The 25,739-nt window shown below is 42.8% G+C and overlaps 1 protein-coding gene across 8 annotated transcripts in view; it reads left to right on the top strand.

Annotated features, from left to right (window-relative positions):
• Window positions 1–24,474, top strand: part of PRDM15 (PR/SET domain 15) — a 65,207-nt gene extending 40,733 nt beyond the window's left edge. For 7 of the 8 annotated variants that reach the window (XM_053305569.1, XM_053305573.1, XM_053305571.1 and 4 more), the window contains 11 exons: window positions 325–456; window positions 8,988–9,122; window positions 9,655–9,818; window positions 11,062–11,141; window positions 11,969–12,088; window positions 14,792–14,923; window positions 16,865–16,951; window positions 17,510–17,685; window positions 19,941–20,021; window positions 20,806–21,015; window positions 22,653–24,474. In XM_053305569.1, coding sequence (XP_053161544.1) covers window positions 325–456; window positions 8,988–9,122; window positions 9,655–9,818; window positions 11,062–11,141; window positions 11,969–12,088; window positions 14,792–14,923; window positions 16,865–16,951; window positions 17,510–17,685; window positions 19,941–20,021; window positions 20,806–21,015; window positions 22,653–23,135 — 1,800 coding nt within the window. In that variant the 3' untranslated portion in view covers window positions 23,136–24,474. The remainder of the gene's footprint in view (window positions 1–324; window positions 457–8,987; window positions 9,123–9,654; window positions 9,819–11,061; window positions 11,142–11,968; window positions 12,089–14,791; window positions 14,924–16,864; window positions 16,952–17,509; window positions 17,686–19,940; window positions 20,022–20,805; window positions 21,016–22,652) is intronic. The other variant, XM_053305574.1, reaches the window with a different exon arrangement.
• The last annotated feature ends 1,265 nt before the right edge of the window (window positions 24,475–25,739 follow it).

Raw genomic sequence — 25,739 nt, 5'->3', positions numbered from 1 at the left:
GACACCACATGCAGCACAATTACTGTTTTTCTTCCTGTATTCAGGAATAGATTTACTAAAGTCATTTTTACTAAACTTGGATTTAGGTATTTGCAAATGAAGTTACTTAGAGAAACTGAAATAACTTGCAGGTAGTTCTGTTGTTGGAATTCATTGCATAAAATCTTGTGTCATTCCTGAGCCAGTATGATCAAAGTAGAAAAAGCTAGAGCTTTATTAAATGTCACCAAACTTGAGTTTATTATGAACAAGGGTAGCTTAGATTTTTCACATTTGACTATGGAAAAAAAAAGTTCACCCATCAACACTTTTCTTCTCCTTTAGATATTTTCATGTCGGAGCAATATGAATAAGCACCTCCTGACCCATGGAGATAAGAAATACACCTGTGAGATCTGTGGACGTAAATTCTTCAGAGTAGATGTCCTGAGAGATCATATTCATGTTCATTTTAAGGTACTGTGTTAATGCTTGATAATGTGCAGTATTATTTGATTCAAGATTGGTGCTGACTGGGAGTTGGAAAATGCTACCAGGAAATGCTGGGGAAAGTGTTATGGGTGAGATTGCATAGGAGGAATATTGTCTGGTCTGTCTTAGCAAGAAACAAAGGCTGGAGGCCAGTTTTGAAGTCATAAGACTGCCTCATCAGTCTTGTGGCACTGGCTGTTCCACCTTGCCTTAAGTTTAAATTAGAATTAACATATATGAAATATGATATTGATAAATTTCCATCTTGTGAATGCTGTGGTTGTTATGAGATTTAGAATAAGAGGGGAAATTATTATTACGGTGAAGCACACCATATTATTTTCTGTACTGTATTTTCAATAGGAATATGATATGAGAAATAATTAACATATATAGAAAGCGCTATCATTGCAGCAATGAAATTATTCTATGAATTTAGTATTTTTGCAATTTTAGCTTTTGAAGATAATTTCTTGTAATCGCATTTAGCAAACAGCAAGACCTTTCGATCTGTAGCTAGAAGATGGTATCTTTCATTATTTAGCTAGTTCAGTTATCTTCACTAGTTTTCAAGTGGGGGCCACATTATCAAAAACCTCCAATGTGAGAGCCATTTCCCACCACACTGACCTCTGCACAGTGCTTCGCTTTTTCATTTAAGAGAAACCAAAGTCCTATTTAGACATTAAACTAAAAGATGCTGTATTCTTACACAGCACCTGAAACAGGGCTGGAAGTACCGCCCCAACCCCGTCACTTACCCCCACAGCCCGCGGCTCACGGTTACAGCGACGTTTATCTGAAGAGACAAACACTACTTCCCTGTTGCTGGGTGAGGACATCTCATGGGTTATCCTCCCTAACACTGCTCCAGGGGGCAGAACTATGCAAATCAGTTAGAAGTCTATAAGTACTCTGGGGAGGATAGTCTTCCCAGTTCTTCTAGTCTTACATCTGCTCTAGACAGAGCACCTTTTTCTCCCTAAAAAAAGCTTTCTTTCTCTCTCTCCTTCTCTTTAAAAAATAAAATCAAATCCGCTCTCTTCACCAACCTGATCCTTTTCTTTCTGTTCCTGGAGTCAGCAGTTGGCTATGCAGAAGGGACCTTGCATTTGGAACGTTCCTAAGGGAAGACAACATAATTTTAACTTACCTCTACCAAGACCTCCCTGCAGCACACCAAACTATCAATTTAACTAGGGAAGCTTCTCCCTCTAGGGAAACACCTCCCCCACCCACAGTGACATACCTCCTGCCTGGCAGTCATGGTTTTCAGAGTTGTTGGCAAAATCAGGGGATCAAAAGGGGGAAAGCGGAAAAGAAAGAGTTCCTTCCTCTTCCTTGTCCTCAGATAGCCCACTTCCTAAAGAGTCAAAAAAGAAGGGCAGCAAAAGGCCTAACAGTGGACAAAATGCGCCACACTCCTCTGAGTTATCTAGGAATGACAGCCCCAACCCCAACAATCCACATGAGTCTCTACCCCAGACACCAGATCTTCATGAACCTGCCTCCCCGCCTGGGCACCCTCAACCTAATCCAGGAAACCCAGTGATTCCAGGGGACCAGGGCAACCAGGATCCTTACCTGGAGCCCAGAGAAGAGGGGGAATGGTCAGAAGACCAACTCATGGACTCTTTCTCTACGTCACAGATATTGTTCATTCCAGATGACTTTGCCCCTCTCTTAAATAAGGCAATTCATATTCTCGGATTGCAGCTGGTACTTCCCCAGGAGGAACAAGCCAGCACTAAAGGGCTCTTGTTTTCCTCACAAATAAGGCCAAAGAAAAGAATGTTCCCTTCCAATAATTCCTTAGCAACACGGTCAATCAGGAATGGGCCACACCTGCTTCCAACAAGAAATCCAGTACAGTGGCTAATAAATTTTATAATTTTCCCCAGGAAAGCCTAGAATTCCTCCAAGCCCCCCCTTCCCCCCATGGATGGACCAGTAGTAGCACATCTATCAGGCATTGTGCTACCTGATGATGGAGACAGCTCTCTCAGGGATCAATCTGATAAAAAAGATGTAGGCTTCTCTCAAAGAGGACCCATGAGGCTTCTTCTCTCACCATTCTTTCTTTCACAGCAGCCTCTGTTATTGCCAGAGCATCTCCCCTATGTGTGGATGACCTTCTCTAGAACCCACCCAAAGATCGCATATGCATAAAACAAACACTCCTAAAGATCCAAAAGGTCCAGGCCTTCATGACCAAAAGATTCAGTACGCTTTGCAGCCAGGTCCACTGCATCTTTGGTTGTGGATAGGTGCAGCTTATGGCTGAAACACTGCCAACCTAGGTATATAGGCTCTGTTATTTGGTGAAGAGGCATTAAATGACATACTCATTGAGACCAGATATAAAAGAAAGGTCCTCCTGACAACACAGAGGGATTAAAAAGCTGTTTCATTCCTTTTGACCCTTTAGAGCCTCCTTTAAACCATGGGACAAGGACAGCAGAACACAGTGCCCCTTTTGGAATAAGTTTTGATCCAACAACAGATCCTCTGGTCAATGACAGGGCTTCTCAGCCCAGTCAAAAACAGCTATACAGCAATTCTGACTTGCTGCCTTATCTGGTGGTGGGATGCTTAGCTGGGTTTTTTCACACCTGGGAGCTCTCCACCACCAACAAATGGGTCATTCAGACTACTCAGTGAGACTACAGTACACCACCACCCCTCCCAGCAGGTTCCTGCCAACTCTGCATTCCCATTCAAAGTAAACATTCAGGTCTACTGCTGGCCATCCAGCATTTAGAGCCCATACCCTTTCAGCAACATGGTGGGGTGGGGGGTCCTATTATTTTTACCATAACCAAAAAGCATGGCTCACTCAGAGCAGTCCTTGATCTCAAATTTCTCAACAAATTTGTCAGGCACAGGAAGTTCAAAATGGAAACTCTGAGATCAATTGTGGAATCTCTCCATCATCTAGATTATCTTGTCTCCATAGATCTGATGGAGGCATATTTACCTATCCACCCTGGGTGCCTATCCACCCAGACAGCTGACCATTCATCCGCTTCAAATATGCAGACAAACATTTCCAACACAAAGCTATTCCATTTGGCCTGTCTCCAGCTACCAGCGTTTTCACAAAGATTATGGTGCTGTTGACAGCTCACCTCAGGCTCCAGGGTGTCAGGGTTTTTGCTTTCTTAGACTATCTGCTGCTCAGATCACCAAACCTGATTTCAGCAAACTCAGACATTGAGTCTGATCCTGCAGGTTTTGAGCAATCATGGCTTTCTAGTCAGCCACCCCAAGAGTCATCTTTGCCTATCCCAAAGATTACATCACTTGGGTGTACTACTACTACTACTACTAACAATAACAATAACAATAATGATAATATTTATTTATTTATTTTATTACGGCCATTGGCCAGCAGAAATAGGAATAACAAATATACTCAATACAACGATCAATAAAACAGTGCCTAAAACACAATAAAACAGAATGCAATCAATCATAATAAATTACTTAAAAACAATAGACAGCTCTCGCAATTAAGCACTTAATAGGGACCTTAGCCTGATTGCAGTGTAGAAAAATTTAGCTACAGTTGTTGTAATCCCGGGGCTTGAATCAGCGAGGCAGTAATGTGTATAAAAGAGCTCACACCTTCCGGGAAATTTGAGTAACAGAGGGGAAATAAGTTCTTCTCTAGCATCCCGATATAAAGAGCAATATAGCAGTACATGGGTGACAGTTTCCAGAAGGCCGATGCCACAAGGGCATAAAACCGCAACAGGATGATCTTTAGCAAATCTCCATTCCAAAAGAGAAGAGGGCAACACATTAAACCGGGCCCGAGCAAATGAGACCCGAAATTTAGAAAAATGCAGTGTTGTTAAGTAATTAGCACCTCTATCTCCCCAAGGTGGCAAAATCCCAAAACGTAAAGGGGAGCAAGTCCTATTGGCCAAAGACATAAGTTCCTGCTGCTCAATATCGTGCAACCGGAGAAATAATATTTCCTTCACCTAATAATAATAATAATAATAATAATAATAAATATTTATATACTGCTCTTCAACCAGAGTTCTCAAAGCAGTTTAAATACAAAAATAAATAATACATAAATGCACAGGAAAAAGAGCATAGCATCAACTGGCTGGAACTGAGAGCCATTCAGCTAGCACTGATAGCCTTTCAACATCTGCTGAAAAACAAACATGTTCTGGTCCACACAGACAGTATCACGGCAAAAGCCCATGTCAACCGCCATGGAGGGACCAGATCATGCTCAATACATCAAAAAGCAACCCGCCTTCTCCAGTGGGCAGACACACTTGGCATCTCTGTGGGTTTACCATGTGAGCAGTGTCCTCAATACCAAAACAGACTGGCTCAGCCGAATGGAACTCCACCCAGCAGAATGGAATCTCAACCACCATGTCCTTGATCTTCTCACAGCACGCCTAGGAAAACCAAAGTTTGACCTGTTCATAGCACCAGACAATGCCAAACTACCAAGATTTTTTGCGCGCTTCTCATCGAAGGATCGGAAGCAGTCAACGTTCTGTTGATTCCCTGGCCTCAGGAGCTGTTGTATGTTTTTCCTCAGTGCCTCTGATCAGCCACTTGCTTCTCAAAGTTTGTCTGTACAAGGCGGAGGTCATCTTAGTAGCACTACACTGGCCAAGGGGACCCTGGTTTCCAGAAGTTTTCCACCGCACCTCTTCAGGCCCAAGGTTCCTTCCAGTATCCACAGAATTCCTGCAACAAGGCCCAGTCTTCCACCACGATCCAGCTTGGTTGAGGCTTCCACCCGAAGACTGAATGGAATCTCCTAAAGCAAAATGGCTATTTCAGAAAGAAATTCTAGCTTCTACAAAAGCACCCACCAGTTACTTCTTCCAGTTTATTTGGTGGGCCTTCTTGTATTGATGTAGGCGTAATCACAGAACCAAGGAATCCTGCGACTGAAAAGACCTGCTCAGTTTCCTACAGGAAGGCTTAGACAACGGCCTGAAGGATAACACATTAAAAAAGCAAACAGTGGCGCTTTCAGGGCTGCTGGCCCCTAACACGTGAAAGTGACACCTTCTGCAATCTCACCTCCAGCATTTTCTTAGGGGAGCTACCTTACTTTCTCCACCTACCATACACTGCTTTCCAAGATGAAGCTTACATAAAGTACTCCGAGCATTACATGGTGCTCCATTCAAGCACATCTGGTCTATACCTCTTCACTTCCTCTCTTACAAGTTGGCCTTCCTGATGGCAATTACCTCCGCCAAGTGAGTCTCAGAACTTCAAGCTCTATCGGTCAACAAGCATCTCTGTGTTTCCCCCCTGGACTCCGTAAGACTGATTCCTGATCCATCTCTCCTGCCCAAGGTACCATCCATATTCCATCATTCACAGGATTTTCTCTTACCATCATCCTGTCCCAAACCAAGCCGTTGAGGTCTTCTGATGCACTGTTTGTGTCCTATTTACCTACATCCATGGGTCGGAAGGTCTCCATTTCCACCATAGCTAGGTGGATTAAGGCATGCATCTCTCTAGCTTATGACACCTTCAACCTTCCTTCCTTCCTTCCTTCATTATATTTTTATACCGCCCAAAATGCAAGCTCCCTTCCAACTCCTCTGCATATTTCAGCTCCTTCTACCAGAGCAGCGGCAACAATGGCAGCATTTTCAACCAATGCCCCTCTTGCTTAAATGTGTAAAGCAACAACATGGTCATTCCCATCTACCTTCACAAGACACTATAAAATGGATTTACATCACTCAGCTGATGCCGCTTTGGTACAAGGGTTTTGTAACAGGTACGCCCTCCGCAGTAGACTGGGATGCTCCCACCCGGGACTTTCAGCTTTGGCATGTGCTACGAAATGTCCTCACCCAGCAGCAGGGAAAGGAATGTTGGTTACTCACTGTGAAGTTAGTTCCTGCTACTGGAGTTGAGGTCATTTCGGCCCACCCACTTGGGCTGCCCAGGTCTAATGCAAGAACTACTTCCTTCTTGGGAGGAAAAAAGGAATCTTACCATTTTTTGCCAGTTGCTTTCTCTATTTTATGGACTTTGCTATTCAGAACTGGAAGGGCTATCCTCCCCAGTGTACATAAAGACTTCTAACTGATTTGCATAGTCCTGCCCTGTGGAGCAGTATATGGAGTGGACTTGGATCTACCAAGACTCCATGTCTGGAGTGGACTTGGATCTACCTAAAAGATATCCTCAACTCCAGCAGCAGGAAGAAACCTTCATGATGAGTAACAAACGCTCCCTTCCATGATCAGTAGGCTGGGGCACCCAGCCTCTTAGTAATGGAAGTTCCCACCATCGCGGACACAGTGTTTGTCTCTTCGACAAATGCCATCTTAACCATGAGTGGCAAGCTGCAGGGGTAAGTGACTGGGATGAGACTTCCAGTCCCATTTTAGACTCTGTACATGAGTACTATGTCTTTTAGTTTAACATCTGAATAGGGATCATGTCTCATTGAACCCCAGCACCGTCTGGGAAGGTGTACACAGAACTCTGTGGGGAAAGCAATGGGAAAGGTTACATGGCCTTGCAGGAGGACTCTGTTTCCCTTAAAGGAGCCCCACTGATTGATACTTGGCAAAGCACAGCACTGTGCAGTGGGAATGGCCACTTCCATACAGTACATGTGTGTCTCGAGGCGTTGTGAGGAGTATTCTACTTTGGCCAAAGTTTCACACAGATCTAATTTTTATTTATTTGAAATACTGTATACCCTGCCCCTCCAGTACACTACTGCTCAGGGAGGCTCACAACATTAACAAAATAGATACAGTGTAAGCTAAATGATTAATAAAGTTAGAAAAGTTAAAAGATTGGGCTAAAACCACATGTTCAAAAAATGGAAAGAAGTTTCAAATTAAAAGTTATTAATAAAAAGCTAAAAACTGAGTACTATAAAAACTAAGGAAACATTTAAAAGCCTCTTTCAAAAAATGCTTTAAATTGGTTTTTTTAAAAAAAAACATTGAGGGAGGGAGCATGGCAAAACTCTTTGGGAGGGCATTCCAAAGCCAGTGGGCCACAACCAAAAAGGGCCTTGTCTCTAGTCCCCGCCAACTGGATCTCTGTTAGTGGCGGGGCTATGAGCAGGGGCTGAGATGATGAGCGGAGGGCCCTGGCAGATTCATATAGGCGAATGTGGTCCAACAGGTACCCCAGCCCCAAGCCATGTAGAGCTTTAAAGGTTAAGACCGGCAACTTGAATATTCCGGAAGCAGACTGGTAATCAGTGAAACTGCCCAGGATGCGTGTGACACTCATGAAGTGGCTTGAGCCCATGAGCATCCTTGCAGCAGCCTTATGGACCAGCTGAAGCTTCCAAACTGTCTTCAAGGGCAGCCCCACATAGAGTGCATTGCAGTAGTCCAATCTAGATGTTACCAAAGCATGAGTGACTAAGGTCAGGTCTGACTTCTCCAAGTAGGGTCACAGCTGGCATACCAGCCGTAGCTGGTAAAAAGCACCACTTTTTCAATACACTGCCACCACTTGTGCTCCAAGGACAGCATCAGGTCCAGAAACACCCTGAAGCTACAGATTTTGTCTTTCAGAGGGAGTGTGACCCCATCCAAGACCAGATTTACCTCACTACTCAGATAATCAGTTTACCAACCCAGAGCACTTCCATCTTATCTGGATTAAGTTTTGGCTGGTTTGACCCCATCCAGTCTAGAGCAGCTTCCAAACCCCAGTTCAGAGCATCTACTGCCTCCCCGGTGTCTGCTAACTTAAAAGATAGGTAGAGATGGGTGTCATCAGCATATTGATGATACTGCAGCCCACAGCAACAGATGACCTCTCCCAGAGGCTTTATGCAGATGTTAAACAGCATAGAGGACAAAATAGATCCCCGAGGCACCCCATTCACCAAAGGCCAAGGGGTGGAGCAGGCGTCCCAGCACCACCTTCTGAGTATGACCCCACAGCTAGGAGTCCCAACCTGGAGAGACAACCCAGAAGGATATCATGATCAATGATATCAAAAATTGCTGAGAGATCGAGGAGAATCAACAGACACTCCCTCTTTCTTTCTCCCGGTGTAGATCATCTACCAGGGTGACTAAGGCAGTTTCTTTCTGGATCCAGCTCAGAAGCCAGACTGAAAAGGTTCTACATAATCAGATTCATCCAGGAAATGAATCTACTAATTGCTTAAGTAATGAATCTGTCAAGTAATCAGATTCATCCAGGGAATGAATACTAATTGCTTAAGTAATCATCATAAGCAATTAGTCAGGGAGCTGCACTTAGTGTTGATGGGGGCTGCCACTTTCTCCCAAGCACTGAGCTAGTTTATCCAAGTTTGATCATTTGAAAAATAGGCAAAGGGGTAGTGAGTCCTACTTGGTCCAGTTTTGTTTTGTGTTATCGTTCAACCGAGGTTCACATAAAGGTATTATCCCTATTTCTAAGCATGTTACCTGTACTAGTATCATAGAATATTACTGCTGTGTTAATTTAGTTTTTCAATTAGATAAAGTTTCAATTTGCACTTCCACTCTGCATAGGATATAGCAATAATGGATGACCATCAGAGGGAAGAGTTCATTGGCAAAATTGGAATATCCTCAGAGGAAAACGATGACAACTCTGATGGAAGTGTGGATTCTGAGCCTCACAAGTATAGCTGCAAAAGGTGCCAGGTAGTTTTACTCCTTTCAAACATTTTGTGATGGATTGGGGTCCGAAAGGTGTGTGTGTGAACATCGTTAAAACATGTTCAGCAATTCTCCCTGATCCAGAGAGCCTGTGCATGCTTCAGTGTGTACGTGGGGCTCTTGCATATGCAGGCAACAATGTTTATTTCAGTGGAGGGAGTAGTTTGGTATATGCAGAAAAGGTATGCACACAGGAGCACGTGCTGCCTCCACTGAAGTGAATAGGGTAGATATTGCGGATGGAGAGTTGCATGTGTGCTGTGCATTACAGCTCTCAGACATGTAAAAAATAACGGGGGACTGATGACAGTTTAGGGGACTGAGCTCACCTGGGATTAGAAGTTCTCACTTTTCCCTGGACTATTCTGGAACTGGAATATAAACAGGGCTATAGTGTATGTGTTTAATGGCTACTTTTGCTGTTTGTCCCAAAGTTGTATTAGATAGTGGTTGCTATTTCTAAAGCTGTTTCTCCCTCTCGCCGGTGTGGTGCATTCACTATTGTTTTATTCTTCAGTTGACATTTGGCCGAGGAAAAGAATATTTGAAACACATCATGGAAGTTCACAAAGAAAAGGGCTATGGCTGTAGCATCTGCAATAGACGTTTTGCCTTGAAGGCAACTTACCATGCACACATGGTCATTCATCGGGAAAATTTGCCAGACCCCAATGTGCAGAAGTAAGCAAATCTCTCTAACAAAACTAGAGGAAGGATACAATCCTGCAGTCTAGGCATGCAGGAATCTCATTGATTTCATTGGACCTATTCATAAGAACTAGAGGCAAAATTGCAACCTGAGAATTGTTCCTTAGAGACGGTAATGAAACCTTGGCATGTAAGAACAGTCAGAAACAGTCCTGGATGGAATGGTGGGACAGTATTTATGGCACTGACCTCAGACTTCTACTGAACATTTGCTTGCCTTGGGAAAGTAATTTAGGGTGGTATTGCACATGGGCTTCAGAGGCAGCAGCCACTCTGTCACTGTAACTACTAGGGGGTGAAGAAGATGCAGATTTTTAATACCTATTTATTTTCCATTTTTTCCATATCTGAAGTGTGATACGTTACCACATTAATCACACTTTTGCAAAACAATGGCAGGAAAAGGAGCTGGTAAATACTTTTTCACTAATTGTGTGGAAGTACTGGGAATATATTGTGTTCCTAAACATGATATTGTGCTTCAGATAATATCTATATGAGAGGCAGGAAGAGAGAGAATAAGAAATAGCATCTGCCACTTCCAGGGCACATGTGTGAAGCCATTCTTATTTTGGATTTGCCTCAGTTTGTTTCCCTTGCAGAGGGAAGAAAAATCCCAGCACAAGGAAGTGCTGGGACACTATATAAAAGAAACAAAGTTATACAAATACAACCAATATTGATATACCACTTTTCAACAAAAGTTCCCAAAGTGTTTTACATTGAAATAAATAAATAAATAAATAAATAGAATGTCTCTCTGTCCCCAAAGGGCTCACAATCTTAAAAAGAAACGTAAGACAGACACCAGCAGCAGCCACTGGAGGGATGCTGTGCTGGGGATGGTTACTTTATATTCCCAAATGAATAATTTAAAAAATAACTTCATGTATCTATACAAAATTATTAAGCCTATAAATCCATACAACATTAAAAAAAAAACCTAGGCACTATGCATGCTTTAAAGATTCAGTGCTCATTTGTAAGCCACAGAAAAATCTTGAATCCATTAATCTTTGCAGGAGCTAGGCTGGACAAATATACTGAAATGTAGCCAGGTTTTTCTGCATAATTCCAAGGTTCAAGGGTCCTCACTTAAACAGCTGTTTCAAATACTTGCTCTTTACATAAAAGTACACTTTACAAATTTGAGATTACAGATTTTCAAGTCATCAGAAAAAGGATGTCACTAGTTTATCTTTATTTCCCATTTTAGATATATCCATCCATGTGAAATCTGTGGAAGGATTTTTAACAGCATAGGGAATTTAGAACGGCATAAACTTATTCATACAGGTAGACTTGTTTTATTACTGTTATCTTAATAACAAAAATATTGTTCTTCTGCTGCTTTTTAATTATGTAATTTAATTTATTGAGGAAATATTTTGTAATGGTGTATTATGTGTATTGAATATTCTGCACAATATTCCCAAACCATATCCTTTTTCTAGATTGGGGGAGGGAGGACCCTCAGGATAGGAAGAGGTCCATAACTGTTAGCTGCAACCCACCAGGGCTATAAAGTGGATGCAGTTTACAGGAAGCTCCAACTTCTGCTATACACTGCCATTGCACAGTGGGTGGATTGTCACGTACCCTTAGCTCTCATCCTGGCAAGGAAGAGTGATGAGATCACTGAATGTGGGTAGAGCTAAATAGGAGCTTAAAAAAATTATCTGGCCCTTGATTGGAGGAGTTTAGAAAAATTGGTCCCCACTTCCCTGCCTTAAATGGACACTCTGACTGAATGTGATGTTCTCTTTCTCTAGGGTACAGAAGCAGTTCTGTACTTTGTAGACTTCCAATACAGGCTGCAATTCAAGAGCATCCTGAATTTTAAAAACATCTCTCATGGTTTGCTTCAGCCACCCTGCTATTGCTTTCTCTCTCTCTCTTTTCTCATTTTGCTTATCTGTCATCTTATTTCAAAACTCTTTTTCCAGCTGGTTAGAGTTTTCCTCGTATCTTTCCCTACTTTTATCTTATTGCAGATTACTTTCTCTTCTTGAGTTCCTGATTTATAAAACAGTTGTTTTGGTTTTACTCGCATACAAAACATGTGTTTCCTCCTTGGTCTTTTGTTCGTATAACAATCTCTTTTCTTTTCTGTTTTTTAAAAGGAGTAAAAAGCCATGCATGTGAGCAATGTGGTAAGTCATTTGCAAGGAAGGATATGTTAAAAGAACACATGAGGGTCCATGACAATATCCGAGAATACCTGTGTGCAGAATGTGGTAAAGGTATGTGTATACCTTTCTATCTCTTAATATTTGTGGTATGCCATTACACATATTGCTTTCAAAATATGAATTAATTGATAATCAGAAACTTCCCAATAAATGCCTGGAATTATGCATTTTACATTGTACTGATCAAGAGTCAGGAAGCATTTACTTATTTTATTTTACATCAGTGTTGCTCTGCAGAAAAGCACTTTTGACTCTCAAAGCTTCTATATGCATGACCATATGGCGTAGCGCCATGGCACTGGTAGTTTTTGTGGTTGTTTTCCTGCATGTATTTCTGTCATGTATATACTTCCACAGGTTTAATCCAGCCTGTTATAACTGCAGCTGAAGTGTATTAGAAAATTTTCCACTGGTGATGATAATGCATTATTCATGGACAGGGCTGTGTGTCATAATGCTCCCATGCCAATGAATTTGCAGCACACACACTCACTACCATGCAGAAGCATCCTCTCACTATGTGGCCATCTCTATGCAGTTCCTCAAATTTCTGGAACTGTAGTTCCCAGATGTCCCCATAAGCATTCCTGATGTGCCTGCATCCCCGCATGCCTTCCTGGCCAGCCCCTCATGCTCTGGTTCCCATAGAAGAGCCCCACCCGCAGCACTAGCAATGTGAGGAACTGCACAGAGATGGCCACGGTACGAGTGGACACCTCTGCACAGCATTGGAACATTCAGTGAATAATCCTATTAATACCTGGTGGTTTCACTTACCACCAGTGATTTGTGAGCATTGTTGGCTTTAGAATCACATGTTTTGTGCACTACAGTCGTTAACCTCTATTGCTAGACATAGTAGTTTGTGCATACTCTCCCAGTGAATTAACAGAGCTTTTGATATATTATCACTATTACAACTGAAAAATTGGTTATGAATATGAGGCTTCTTGGCCTTTTGGCTAAGATCAAGTGTGAGGCTTAAGCATCTTTAATACGTTGCATTTATTTATATAACCCCTGCTAACTGGGCAAAGAGGCACCTTTTTAACATGGTGATTCTCTTTATTTAGCAGGGGGAGAGCAACTGGCCCTATGTACCCCCAGCTCAGTACCTCCAGTGACAGTTGCTGGTGTCTATCTGATGTTTCTTTTTTATTTATCATATTTATATACCACCTGATATATACATTTCTAGGCATTGTACACAATCCAAATTACGATACAGGAGGGCACGGTATCCACGGATTCACATATCTGCGGTCGGGTAAAAGACACCCAAACTCGGCATACGCAGCAGGGAAAGGGGGGGAACATGCTGACCTCTCATATCCATGGGTTAGGAGTGGCCAAAAATGACCGTAGAGGTCATTTCCAGCTGCCATTTTGTGATTTGGAGCCTCAAAATGTCTCCTTTTTCTTTAAAAAAAAGAAAGAAAGAATTAAAAACTGATGAATTTCAGCCAATTTGGAGGCATTCCAGGGCACAGTGCGACTCAAGGGGAGCAGCTAAATACAGTAGGCAGCTTCCCCCTGCATTTCCCCTGTGAAAATCAGTGTTTTTCGGATGTCCCCCCCGCCCCAGGAACCTAACACCCAATTCACCTAAACAGTGTAAAATTAATTTTAATTAAAAGCCTGAGAAAACACACATGTCTTAAAGGTCTTTTAAATATTTCTGTCCTGCCTCATTCTACAGTTAATGGCTAGCGTGATGTGGAGCCTCAGCAGGGACAGGAAGGTATTGTGGTGGTGCTGCTATGGACAGAGAAACAGTGGCGGCACTGGGGAGGATGCTGGTTGCGCAACAAGCATTACCGTAGTTTCTTCCATTGTGGCAAATGGGAGAAACTATGGTAACGCTGGTAGTTCACCTATTTATTATGTATTTATTTATTTATTTATTTAAAATATTTATACCCCGCCCATCCAGTGCAATACTGCTCGGGGTGGCTTACAACAATAACAGACGCAGATACAAGGAATAAAATAAAATATTTTTATTTTTTTTAAGTGTCCAGTGGCGCCACTGCTTGTGTGTCCACAGCAGCAGCAGCCCCCATTGAGGCTGCGCATATGGCTTAAAATACCCACTATTAATAAGACAAATGCAAACAGGATACAGGATCATCTGAAGAGGATCTAGTTCTCTTTGCTCCCCACTAGTTTTCCTTCTTTGTCATCACCTTGCAACTGCGCTATGCGTTTATTTGAAAGTGTGTTGTGCAGAATTGCATAAGTTGATGTGTAAATGATGCTGCCCTGCAGCAACAGGATAGGTCAGTCAGCCTTTTCCCCCCTTGCCGTTCTCCAGCTCTGTGGCTGCTTTCTGCTTCGTTTGAATTCCATGCCGCAGTCCTAAATGTTGTGATTTAGGTCATAGATTCTAAGCGGAATTTCAAAGGCAGCAGCTAGATGAATAAAATTTATCTGAAGAATTAACATGAGTGCAAGTGCATGCTGAGCGTCACAATTCAATTTTGAAAATTCCATTCCAAGTCTCTTAGGGATTTTTTTATTGAAGCTTTTTTTTTTATCTTGAAGCTTTTACACAGCATATTTTCTAAAACAGACGATGGTTCAAAGGTCCTTTTAGCCAAGTTGTACAAGATGAGAACTTCACTCATTTTTCTGAGAGGTGCTCACTGGCTTTGAATGGTCTCTTGCAGATGTCTCCCCCACCCCGCCCCACTCCTTTTGTGTTGGGCAGAAAGGCCTTCCATCATGCTTTAACTTAGGTTTTATTCCTTGCAGGCATGAAAACAAAACATGCATTGCGCCACCATATGAAGCTTCATAAAGGAATAAAGGAGTATGAATGCACGGAATGCCATCGGAAATTTGCACAGAAAGTCAACATGCTTAAGCACTACAAAAGGCATACAGGTGAGCACTGCTGACAGGAGCCATACAGCTGATGCAAGTTTAGCAAACTAAATTGTCTAGAAGTCATTGGGGAGTGTCTTGCTGTTTCTAATAAAGCACAGTCATGTCAGCTACTTCTTTCAGACTGATGCATGTTTTCTCAGAAGTAAGGTGTGGCCAGGAGCATCTTTGCACAGCTTCATTTGGTGTGCCAACTATGTCTGTTCCTGGTAAAGGCAGATCTGGCTCCAGTTACATAATGCCTTGTTTCCATCCATGACTGTAACATCCTATATGTGAGGCTGTATCTGAAGAGGGCTCAGAAACTGCAGCTAAGTACAGAAATCTGTGCTAGGCTGCTGTTGAGTGCTCCGTACAGGGATCATGTTACTCCCCTGTTGTTCAATTTTCACTGACTCCCAATTCGCTTCTGGGCACAATTCAAAGTATTGGTATTACATTTTAAATCTTGGGCCCAAGGTCTTTAAAGAACTTCCTCTTACCACATGAACCAGCTCACTTATTAAGATCATTGTCAGAGGCTCTGCTCTGTGCTCTGCTGCCAGCTAAAGAATGATATGTGGCAGAGCCTTCTCAGTAGTAGCACCTAGACTGTGGAACTTCCTCACCACAGAGGTTCAATTGGCCCCTACAGTGCAAGTTTCCCAGCAGGTAGTAAAATACTTTTTATTTTGCCAGGCATTTGGCCTAATCCAATTGTATTCTTATTGTTTTTCTATTTTATTGCTGCTACCCTTTTTTTTGCCTTTCATTGTGTTATTATTTTTTCCCCTATTGTAAACCACTTTGATGACCCTAAGTGGGTAAGAAAGCAACATATAAATGCGAATAAAAAATATAACTCTTCAGTGGGCACAACTCAAGGAAGTGTACCCAGGATTACACCTTTAGTACTTTATATACCTATATATTTCTTATAAGTGGTTTTACATGGCACAAACCCTAGCCCATGATGGAATTCCCTGGCTACATGCAGAAGCCGTGGCAGAGAAATAGATTCAAGTATGTCATGCAGACACATTTACAGAGGTTGACTTAGACCACACACCCAAGGAATTTTGTCCAACAACATTCACTGTTCCGTGAACAAATAATTGTTAGCTTGAACAGAACTCATAAAGACTGGAAACTGGAGGAAGAGATCTGTATTTCTGAAATGTAAACTATGGGGTGAGGGAGTAGTGTTAGTGCTTATAGAAATAAACAGCTAAAGACGTTGAAGCCTTCTAAGAAGAACTGCAGTGACACAGTATTTGATAATAGATTCCGTTTTGCTTAGCCCTGCTTTAAAGAGTCCTTAGTTTCATGAGCACCGAGACTAACTACTGTACAATGTTAAGACTTCTGGAATCTATCACATGCTTGTGGATCTCACATGAATGAAAGTGTCTCCAGTTGGAACTCATACTAATTTCTGGAACTAAGGCTGCCTTCTTTTGACCTAGTTTCTGATAGGAGATGCGCGAACCTGTTTGGAGGCCCTTTTACGGGCCTCCAAACAGGTTCGAACCCTGGCCGGCTCGAAGGTTCGACAGCAGTGGGGTGTCTGCCTTTAAGGGCAGGGGAGGATGCACTCTCCCCCCCCCCATAATTCCCCCACCAGCACGCAATTTCCAAAAAGTCCGTTGGGGCGGCAGCGTACCTCCCTGCTGCCCCGATGACCGGATATACCCGGAAGTAGTAGACGCGCCTGCATGTAGTAAATGCATCCTGCGTCTAGTAAGTGCACCCTCCCCCACCCTTAAAGGCATCCCCCCACACATCGAACCGGCCGCCTCCAGTTCCGTGCACATCCCTAGTTTCTGATGCTGCTTTGGCATAACATTTGAACCAAAAGAATGTCTAAGGAAAAGAGTATACTTTGTAACACAAAATGTTATAACTTGCCATAAGTACTTTTAGCAGATAATCATTTTGGTATTGAATATAATTTCTGTTTAGCAGGAATCAAGGATTTCATGTGCGAGCTCTGCGGGAAGACATTTAGCGAGAGGAACACCATGGAGACACACAAACTAATTCACACAGGTAAATGCTAAAATGGAACTGTATTCAAACATAACATACTTCTTCTGAATTCTACACCACATAATTCAGTACATATTTGCTGTGGTTAAAATGCCAGCAATGCAATACAGTTTGATCTCATTATCCATGGGGGTTCCGTTCTCGGCTGAAGCTGCAGATAGCAAAACCGTGGATAATAAAACATTGAGGCAATGGGAACCGGGGGTGGGGTGGGGGTTGGTGGTGGTTAGAATTCTGGAGGCTTTAAAAATGGCTAAAAACTGAAGAAATAAGAGGAGGTGCTGTACTGTGCTCTGCAGATCTCCAGCTGTCCAGCAATGCCACCCAAAAGCCACAATTCCGCCATTTCCCCGCCATTTCCGGCTACCTAGGCACCACAGATACATGGTTTTTAACCCTTTTTAAACAGTGTATACCAAGGTTGGGTGGCAGTTGCCCGACCGCAGATACATGGAACTGTGGATGTTGGGACCACAAGTAACGAGGTCCACCTGTACTAAGATAGCAGCTAATATGAATTGGGGCCTAATGCTAACTTATTGTTTTGTTTGCTGCTAGTGGGAAAGCAGTGGACATGCTCAGTGTGTGATAAAAAGTATGTCACGGATTACATGCTTCAGAAGCACATTCAGCTGACTCATGATAAGGTAGAAGCTCAGAGTTGCCAACTCTGTGGGACGAAGGTTTCTACCAGAGCTTCAATGAGTCGTCACATGAGGCGAAAACACCCAGAGGTGAGTATTTGACACTTTATGGTTTCCACTATGACTTTCAAGTGGAACCCTCACTTCCATGTATTCTTCTGATTTTCCTTTCAGTGCACTACTGGCAAATTCCACAACTTTTTCTATTATGATAGCTGCTGAAATCTGCTCTGCATATCTTTGAAAGCCTGTTTCCTTGTAAGGTGCACCCCGTGTCTGATATTCATGACTAAAGACCAAGTGCATCACAGACTGTATTGGACAGAAATCAGAACTCATAGTGTTAGTGTGTTTCTTTAAAATTGAAAGCTGAGTCTTTTGTCCTGATTTCAAAGTACTCGTGGAAAGTTAAATAACTATTAATGGGCCACTTTTAAAATACTGTATATTTTAGGTCCTTTCCTAGGTAGAGGAGAAAGGAGCTTCTGTTGTAAAGAACACCAGTAAAAATGTATTTATTTATCTTATTTATTTAAACCATTTTTATCCTGCTAAATTTTTTCACCAAATTGTAGTACCAATTCAAAGCAACTTATAATATAATCAAATAAATAAATGCAATCAAGCAAAATACTATATAATATAATTTTTTGAAAAAATAATCTTAATTAAAGGTTGTACTGAACTTCAGATTACTCTTCGTGATTTAAAGCTTCTCCTAATTATTTTAATTGTGGCAGACAGTATAAGTCAAGGGTGATAATGAACTATGTAGAGCAGAAGCCTCACAAGTACAGACCTCAGATCTGACAAAATGGCCACCTGAATAGCCTCCCCCACACACACCCACAGCCTCTCATTCAGGTGTTGCTGCTGGGCCGCTCGAGACAATTAAGCTATTAAAATGTGTTGTTTTGCTAATTAGCCAGCGATTATTTTGGATGTTGCATGAAGGAGCACACAGGCGTATGGCAAATTTTAGGAGAAAGAAATTTGCCATGTCCTCATTTTTTAGCTAGGAGCATACTGTGACAGAAATGGAGAATTTTTGTATTAGAGCAATATGTGCTTTCAGAGATATATTTATTCTTTGTAGAAAATGTAACACTGATTATACATTAAGATGTGTGAACATTTTTGTTCTCTTGAAGTCTCCCAGGCTGGTTCAGATATTTGCCTCTTGTGGAGCAATGTAAGAACACACAAAAAAGCCCTGCTTGAACAGGCCAAATACTCAACTAGTCCAGCATCCTGCTTCATGCAGTCGCCAGTCAGGTGCATCTGGGAATCTTGTAAGTGGGGGAAAGAGGGCAATCACCCTTTCCTGTTGGTGTTTCCTAGCATCTGGTGTTCAGGGGCTTGTCACCTCTGATCCTTATAGAAATATATATCTGTCAAGGCTAGTAGTCACTGTTAGCCCTATTCTCCATGAATGTGTCTAATCTGTTTTTAAAACTGTCTAGATTGGTGGACATCACCAAATCTGGCGGCAACAAATTCTATAGTTCAACTACACATTGTGTAAAGAAGGATTTCCTTTTGGCTGTCTTTCGAAATATAGATGTATATAGCATACTCAGGGGAGTAGTCATGTGGAGGCAGTAACATCTGAGCTGGCACATCCCATGAATATAGCCACTGCTTCCTAACATGTGATTAACTAATTAGTGCTGTAACTCTGTTTGTGGGTCTGCTGATTCAGGTGTTATTTCTTCTATGTGACTGCATCTTTAGCACAGATCCATGGGGGGTGATCTGCAAAGATCTGAACCTCTTTAAGTTGTAATAAGATATTGGGTGTGGTCAAGTATGTGTGGAGGAACGGGTGCTTCTGTTTCACATTCTTTTCTGCTCCTCTAGCATGATGGTAGCTTTTGTAGGGCATTTGTCTTTTCTGAGAAATCTAATAATAGAGCCTTAAATTGAATAATTTGTTGCTGCCCATTGCTTAAGTGTTTTTTTAGGCTTTTTCCAAGGAGATCAGAGTGGCATTTTAGTTTTACAACAATCCTGTGGAATAGGCTAGGGTAAGATTTTCACACAGACATTCAGTGAGCTTCATGGGTGAGCAGAGGCTTAAATTTGGGCTTATAACATCCAAGCATAGCATTCTAGCTACATCACACTCACTGTCACCAATAATAAATTATATTATTTTATATGTCATAAATGGCCAAAGAAATGAATGCTGTTTCACTAAATTGAGTGTGTTGAGATATCCAAATTAATATAAAATAAACACGATCAACATGTTGTTACATAAGAACATAACTCTTCTACATTGATGGCATGGTTCATCCTGCTTTGGATAGATCATTCTTTAATAGTTAGTTGTTTGTTTCCAGGTGCTTTCGGTTCGGATTGATGACTTAGAACAGCTCCCAAAGACCACTACTGTTGATGCTTCTTCTATAGGGATTGTGCAGGTAACATGCAAATGTGAAATCTTTGTGCAACCTCATATTCTTCCCACTATATTTTATGGGTACTTCTATGGAGAACAGAAGGGGTAAGCAAGTTGTACCCCCGATGATCTTTGTGCAGCATGCTCTCTGTTAGGATTTTAAAATCCCAGATTTCATTTTAAAATATATATTTCTAATCCTCCTGATTGTAGAGGAAGATTTGGCTATGGAATAGATGGATATAGTTTTCATGCTGAACCATCGGCGTACAGTTTCAGTGGTGAACAGCTGTTGAATTTTTAAAAAAACATAGCCATAAATCATACGATGACGTGCATGATTTTAAATGCAAGGGGCTGTTGACATTCCAGGGCCTTATAAAGGCTTCCCAGAGGCTTCTAGTTGTCCACTGTGGCAAACAAGATGCTGGATTAGATAGGCCTTGGCCTGATCCAACAGGCTCTTGTGTTCTTATACATCAGTATAGAAGAAAAGAAAATAAACAGTGAGGCCCAAAGGCTATGGAATACAGGAGCTATAGTCTGTGACATGTCTGTGTAAAACTAAAGTGTATACAAGATAAACCATGAACAGCAGCAGTCATTGGCAATTAGTATAGCTTTGTTATACTAATGTAACACCTAGACAGAAAACCACTGTCTCAATTTAAAAAACCATTAGAACAAACATTGATAAATTTTAGTTTATCAGTTTCACGCTGGAATTTCCAAGTTCTTTTGTTGAAGAATGGTGTGACTGCAGGAGGAAGATGGTGACTTCCTCTCTTATTGAAACCTCTGTACAGGCAGACCTAGCTTTGGAACAGGGAGAGTTGCCAGAGGGCAAGCATATGAAGGCTCATAAACGTGGCCATAAACGAAAGCATAAGGCTGGTGAAGAGGAGGAAACCCAAGTGCCTGAGGATTCTGCCTTCAGTGAATATACAGAAAAGGAAGTGGAATTCACAGGGAATGTGGGGGATGAGACCAATTCAGCTGTCCAAAGCATTCAGCAGGTGAGAGTCAATGACCAAGAAATTGGGGGAAGGGATAACATACATGACTGTCAATACTGGAAATGCTTAAAAAAGAACTTCAATAAGTATATGGAGTTTGCAGCAGAACTTGGGGAAATGCTCGCCTTTATTTATTTATTTGATCATATTTTTATACTGCCTGATATTGACGTCTCTAGGCAATTGACGTCTCTAGGCAATGTACAAAGTTAAAACATAGTGAATGTAAAACAATATAAAACAGTTAATATTCACAAAAGAAATAAGAAACAATCTCAGAAGATACAAACTTAAAAAACACACAACAATTTCAGTTAAAAGCCTGGGAAAACAGATAGGACTTGAGATTCTTACTAAAAGCAAGCAGAGAAGGAGATGCTCTTATTTCAGAAGGGAGTGTATTCCAAAGCCCCGAGGCAGTCACAGAGAAGGCCCAGTCACAAGTTGCCACCAAATGAGCTGATGGCAATCGTAACCGGACCTCTCCAGATGATCTTAATCGGCGACAGGGTTCATGACAGCGCTGGTTGTTACCTATAAAGTCCTTCACAATTTAAGACCAGGGTATTTAAGAGAACGCATTCTTTGTCATGAACCCTGCTGTTTACTGAGATCTCATGGGGAGGTTTGGTTACGGTTGCCACCGGTTCATTTGGTGGTGAGGCAGGACCTGGCCTTCTCTGTGGCTGCCCCAGGATTTTGGAATGGGCTCCCTATCAATATAAGAGCTCCTCCATCTCTGGCTGCCTTCCAAAAATCACTTAAGATGCACCTGTTTTCTCAGGCCTCTTGCTAAGCTGTTTTTTTAAAATGCTTTTGTTAAAACCATTTTTAAAATTTTATGATTTAAAAATTTGTTCTGTTGTGTTTTATTTATTGTTTTAAGTTGTGTATCTTTAGATTCATGTGTTAGGCGGTTTATAAATGTAATCAATAATTTTCTGAAGCACACCTATTTGGGGCTTAACAGAAGTGGGGAGCAGAGGTAGTAGTAATGTTCTTGCTTTAATTGTGTGTTTTGGTTTTTCCTTGAATAGCACTGCAAGCAGTGTTCAGTGCCAGCTATTTTTCCTGCAGTAACATTGCGAGCAGCAGTCGCAGCATGAAATGCCTGCTTTGTTGCCCGGCCACTGCCGCTCCTCAGAATGCACGGGGAAATAATGATCCTGCACAAAGTCATCAAAGCTAGCATGCTGAGACCACTGCCCACAGCATTGCTGAAGGGAAAAATACCAACATTTAATGCTGCTTGCAACATAGTTCAAGAGGGGAACAGTTGGAGCAAGAAAACTACCTCTACTCCCCACCTCAGATATGCCTCCTGCTGCTTCCCAAGGAAGAATTTCAGAGGAATTTTTCAAGGGCCCCAAAAACATCTCTCTGCCCTGCCAGACACCCACCCCACAAACAAATATCAGTGAATTGTGGGAAGGCTTAAAATGTCTTACCCAGCCACATGTGACACTCTTTTGTCTTCATTTTTTAAGCCTCCTCGTCCCATTTGATGTAGTGGTTCCATAGGCAAAAATGAAGGTAGCAAAGTTGGCTGCCACCCACAGCACATTTGGGGTACTAACAATTACTCTGCTCATTATAGCCACATGTATAAATGCATGTTCACTTCTCTTTTTCCTCAGGTGGTGGTAACCCTTGGCGATCCAAATGTCACAGCCCCTTCTAGCTCTGTTGGCCTGAGCAATATTAGTGTCACTCCTATTACTACAGCAGCTGGAACTCAATTTACAAACCTGCAACCTGTGGCCGTTGGCCACCTTGCCGCTCCTGAACGCCAGTTACAACTAGACAATTCCATCCTCACAGTGACATTTGACACAGTCACCGGTTCTGCCATGCTGCATGGTAACCGCCAAAACGATATCCAAATACAGTCTCAGCCTGAGGCAACAAACCCTCAGTCAGTGGCCCATTTTATAAACCTGACGACTCTGGTGAACTCCATCGCTCCATTAGGGAGCCAAATCTCCGAACAGCATCCCTTGACATGGAGGGCAGTGCCTCAAAGTGATGTCCTGCAGACTCAGGCCCAGCCAACGCAACCACAGACAGGGCAGCAGCAGGTTCAAGCAGAACAGCAGCAGCAGCAAATGTACAGCTACTAACTTGTACTTCAAAGAAGACTCCACTGTGGATGGGCTTTTGTGAGCCCATAGGACACTTAACAGAATCAGTTGCTGGATACCAAACAGGAGGAACAAAGAGCTTATAGAATGACTTGTAAGCTGATATTGGTCCAGCAGCTTGAAATACAGTGGCCTTGAGAGCCTCATACTCTATAGATACCACACTTTCCCAAACAAAGTATGGGGTAGTACTAGTCCATAATGGTTGGTTGGGAGTAATTATGAGTCATATGCCTCACAAGAGAGATGTGTTCTGCTTGACCAGTGTTGGGGAAACATTAAACAGGAAATAAATACAACTACATTGCTGAAAAAATGTAGAACAAGGAGGTTTATGTATAGATGTCACAGTAAGCCAGGATTCAGTAGCCTGGCAGCAAGATGCAAGAGCATAATTGAGCTAAAGAAATGTCTTGCTTTCTCTTCCTTAGCCCAGTCCTGTATGTAATAGAACATATGGAAAAATAAGTGGGTGGCAGTAGGGTGGGGATAGTCTGTGATGTGAAATGTACCTCGTTTCATGAATCATTTCCATTATCATGATGGAGAAACCCCTCTACCACTAAGGCTGCTTAGGGGTGTCGCCTCAAACAAGTAGCCAGTCTGTTGTTAGAGCAACATTTATGGTCTCCTAGGAAAAGTAAAATTTTAATTACTTGAATCAAGCTTGTTGTATGCTAAAGCCCTGAAGCGATAATAGAATTATTTACAGAACTGCTCTTTAATTAAATATTGCATTTAGCAAAGAAGCTTGAAGAGCAGTTTTCCCCATTGAAATTGAGTTTGCCCATTGGCTGTGAAATCATCAGTCTTCTATCATGTGATAAACATCTGGGGAGGGGGGAGTCATTTTTCCATAATACCTTTTGTGCTTCTCTCGATGTTCTTGGTGGATTTTTGCAAATTAAGGGAAGTTTTCTAACTTGACTTCATGTATCTTTTCATTCTTTTATCTATAATAACTGATACATGGATTCTGCTCAGAAAAATGTAGCTCACATACTGCCTGGGTGCAAGCAGTTGTGTCACATCGATTGTAGGTTTTGTTGACCACGAGGAGGCAGTCTTAACTAGTGCTAACGAAAAATGCTTCTGTTGAGCACAAAAGGAAAAGGAAAACTATAGAACTCTTGTGTCACCTTTCCAGACTGAAGTGGACATATCTGCACCCTAATACAGTAAAGCTGCCATTTATATTAAGTCCAAATTCAGTCTATACCTTCTATAAAATGACAGAGATTGTGTCTTCAGAAAATGCAGACAAATAAGCCCAGCATTTCCTAAAGGAAAATGAATAAAAGTTTCTCTTGCCTCTGCATTTGTGTACAGCAGTTCTTCCTCACCAAACAATGAAAACAATATGACTCACATATATGCACAGTGGTGCCAGAAGAAGAGAGCTAGCTCAAGCAACTCTCGGTGCTGCTGCAACCCTGTGAGCCTGCAGAAAAAGCATTGCTAAAGGCCGCAGGGAGCTGCAAGGGGAGAGCCTGGAGACCAGAGGGTGCTCCTCTAGCACTGCCCCCCCCACTCCATTTCCAGGCTCTCTTACTTGCAGCCACCTGCAATGTAGCCCATGTCGTTGCTTGACCCCTGGGCACAGCTTCTCAGCAGGCTCTGATGGCTGCAGCAGCACTGAGAGTGGCTTGCACTAATTTTCTTACTCTGGCATTGCTGTATATGTGAGTCTATGTATGGAACATTGTGTGTATATAACTGGCCATTTTCTCACAGTTACAATTGACAGCAAATGGAGGTTGACATCTATCTATATATTTAATTCGCTTAGCCGGCATACGTGACCAGGATTTGGCGGTGGAACTCTCGTGACAGGTTGCGAGAGTTCCGCCGCCAAAGGGCGAGAGTTGCGGGCAAGAAAAATGGCAGTGGGCAGTAGCGGCGGGCCGCAAAACAGCCTGAGGAGGCCGGCTCGGCTGGCCCCTCAGAGGCGGCGGGACAGCCTGGCCAGGTCAGGCCATCCCAGGTAAGGACAAGGAGGAGGCGGCCCGGCCTGGCCACGGGGAGTGGGAGGCGGCGCCGGCAGCAGGACGGCCAGAGGCGCCGGTGAGAGGGGTGAGTGGGAAACAGGCACCGGCACGAAGCCTCGGGCTCCCATTGGAGGCCGGGGTGGGAGGGAAACGGGCGGTTGGACTTCGCCGCCTGGGAGGAGGTTCCCTGTTCACCACCCGCTGAGGTACACAGCACAGATGCACAGTGCGGGGGGCGAGGAGAGGAGAGGAACAGAAGGGGAGGGAAGATGAGAGAGGGGAGCAGGAGGGGGAGAGCGCAAGAGAGAGGAAGCAGCAGGGAGGGGGCAGGGGAGGGAGGAGAGGGGAGGGCAGGGAGCAAGAGTGTGGGGCAGGAGGGGGCAAGAGAAGAGGGAGCAGGGGGAGGGGAAGGGGGAGAGGGGAGGGCAGGGAGCTGGAGGGAGGGCAAGAGAAAGTGGGGCAGGAGGGAAGGGGAGGGAGGGCAAGAAAGTGTGGGGCAGGAGGGAGGGGGAGGGCGGGCAAGAGAGTGGGGCAGGAGGAAGGGGAGGGGGATGGGAGGGCAAGAGAGTGTGGGGCAGGAGGGAGGGGAGGGGGA

This window comes from Hemicordylus capensis, chromosome 3 (genome assembly GCF_027244095.1).
Source record: "Hemicordylus capensis ecotype Gifberg chromosome 3, rHemCap1.1.pri, whole genome shotgun sequence".
NCBI lineage: Eukaryota > Metazoa > Chordata > Lepidosauria > Squamata > Cordylidae > Hemicordylus > Hemicordylus capensis.
The sequence above is the reverse complement of the archived record's forward strand: the minus strand, read 5'-3'. Positions and strand labels throughout refer to the sequence as shown.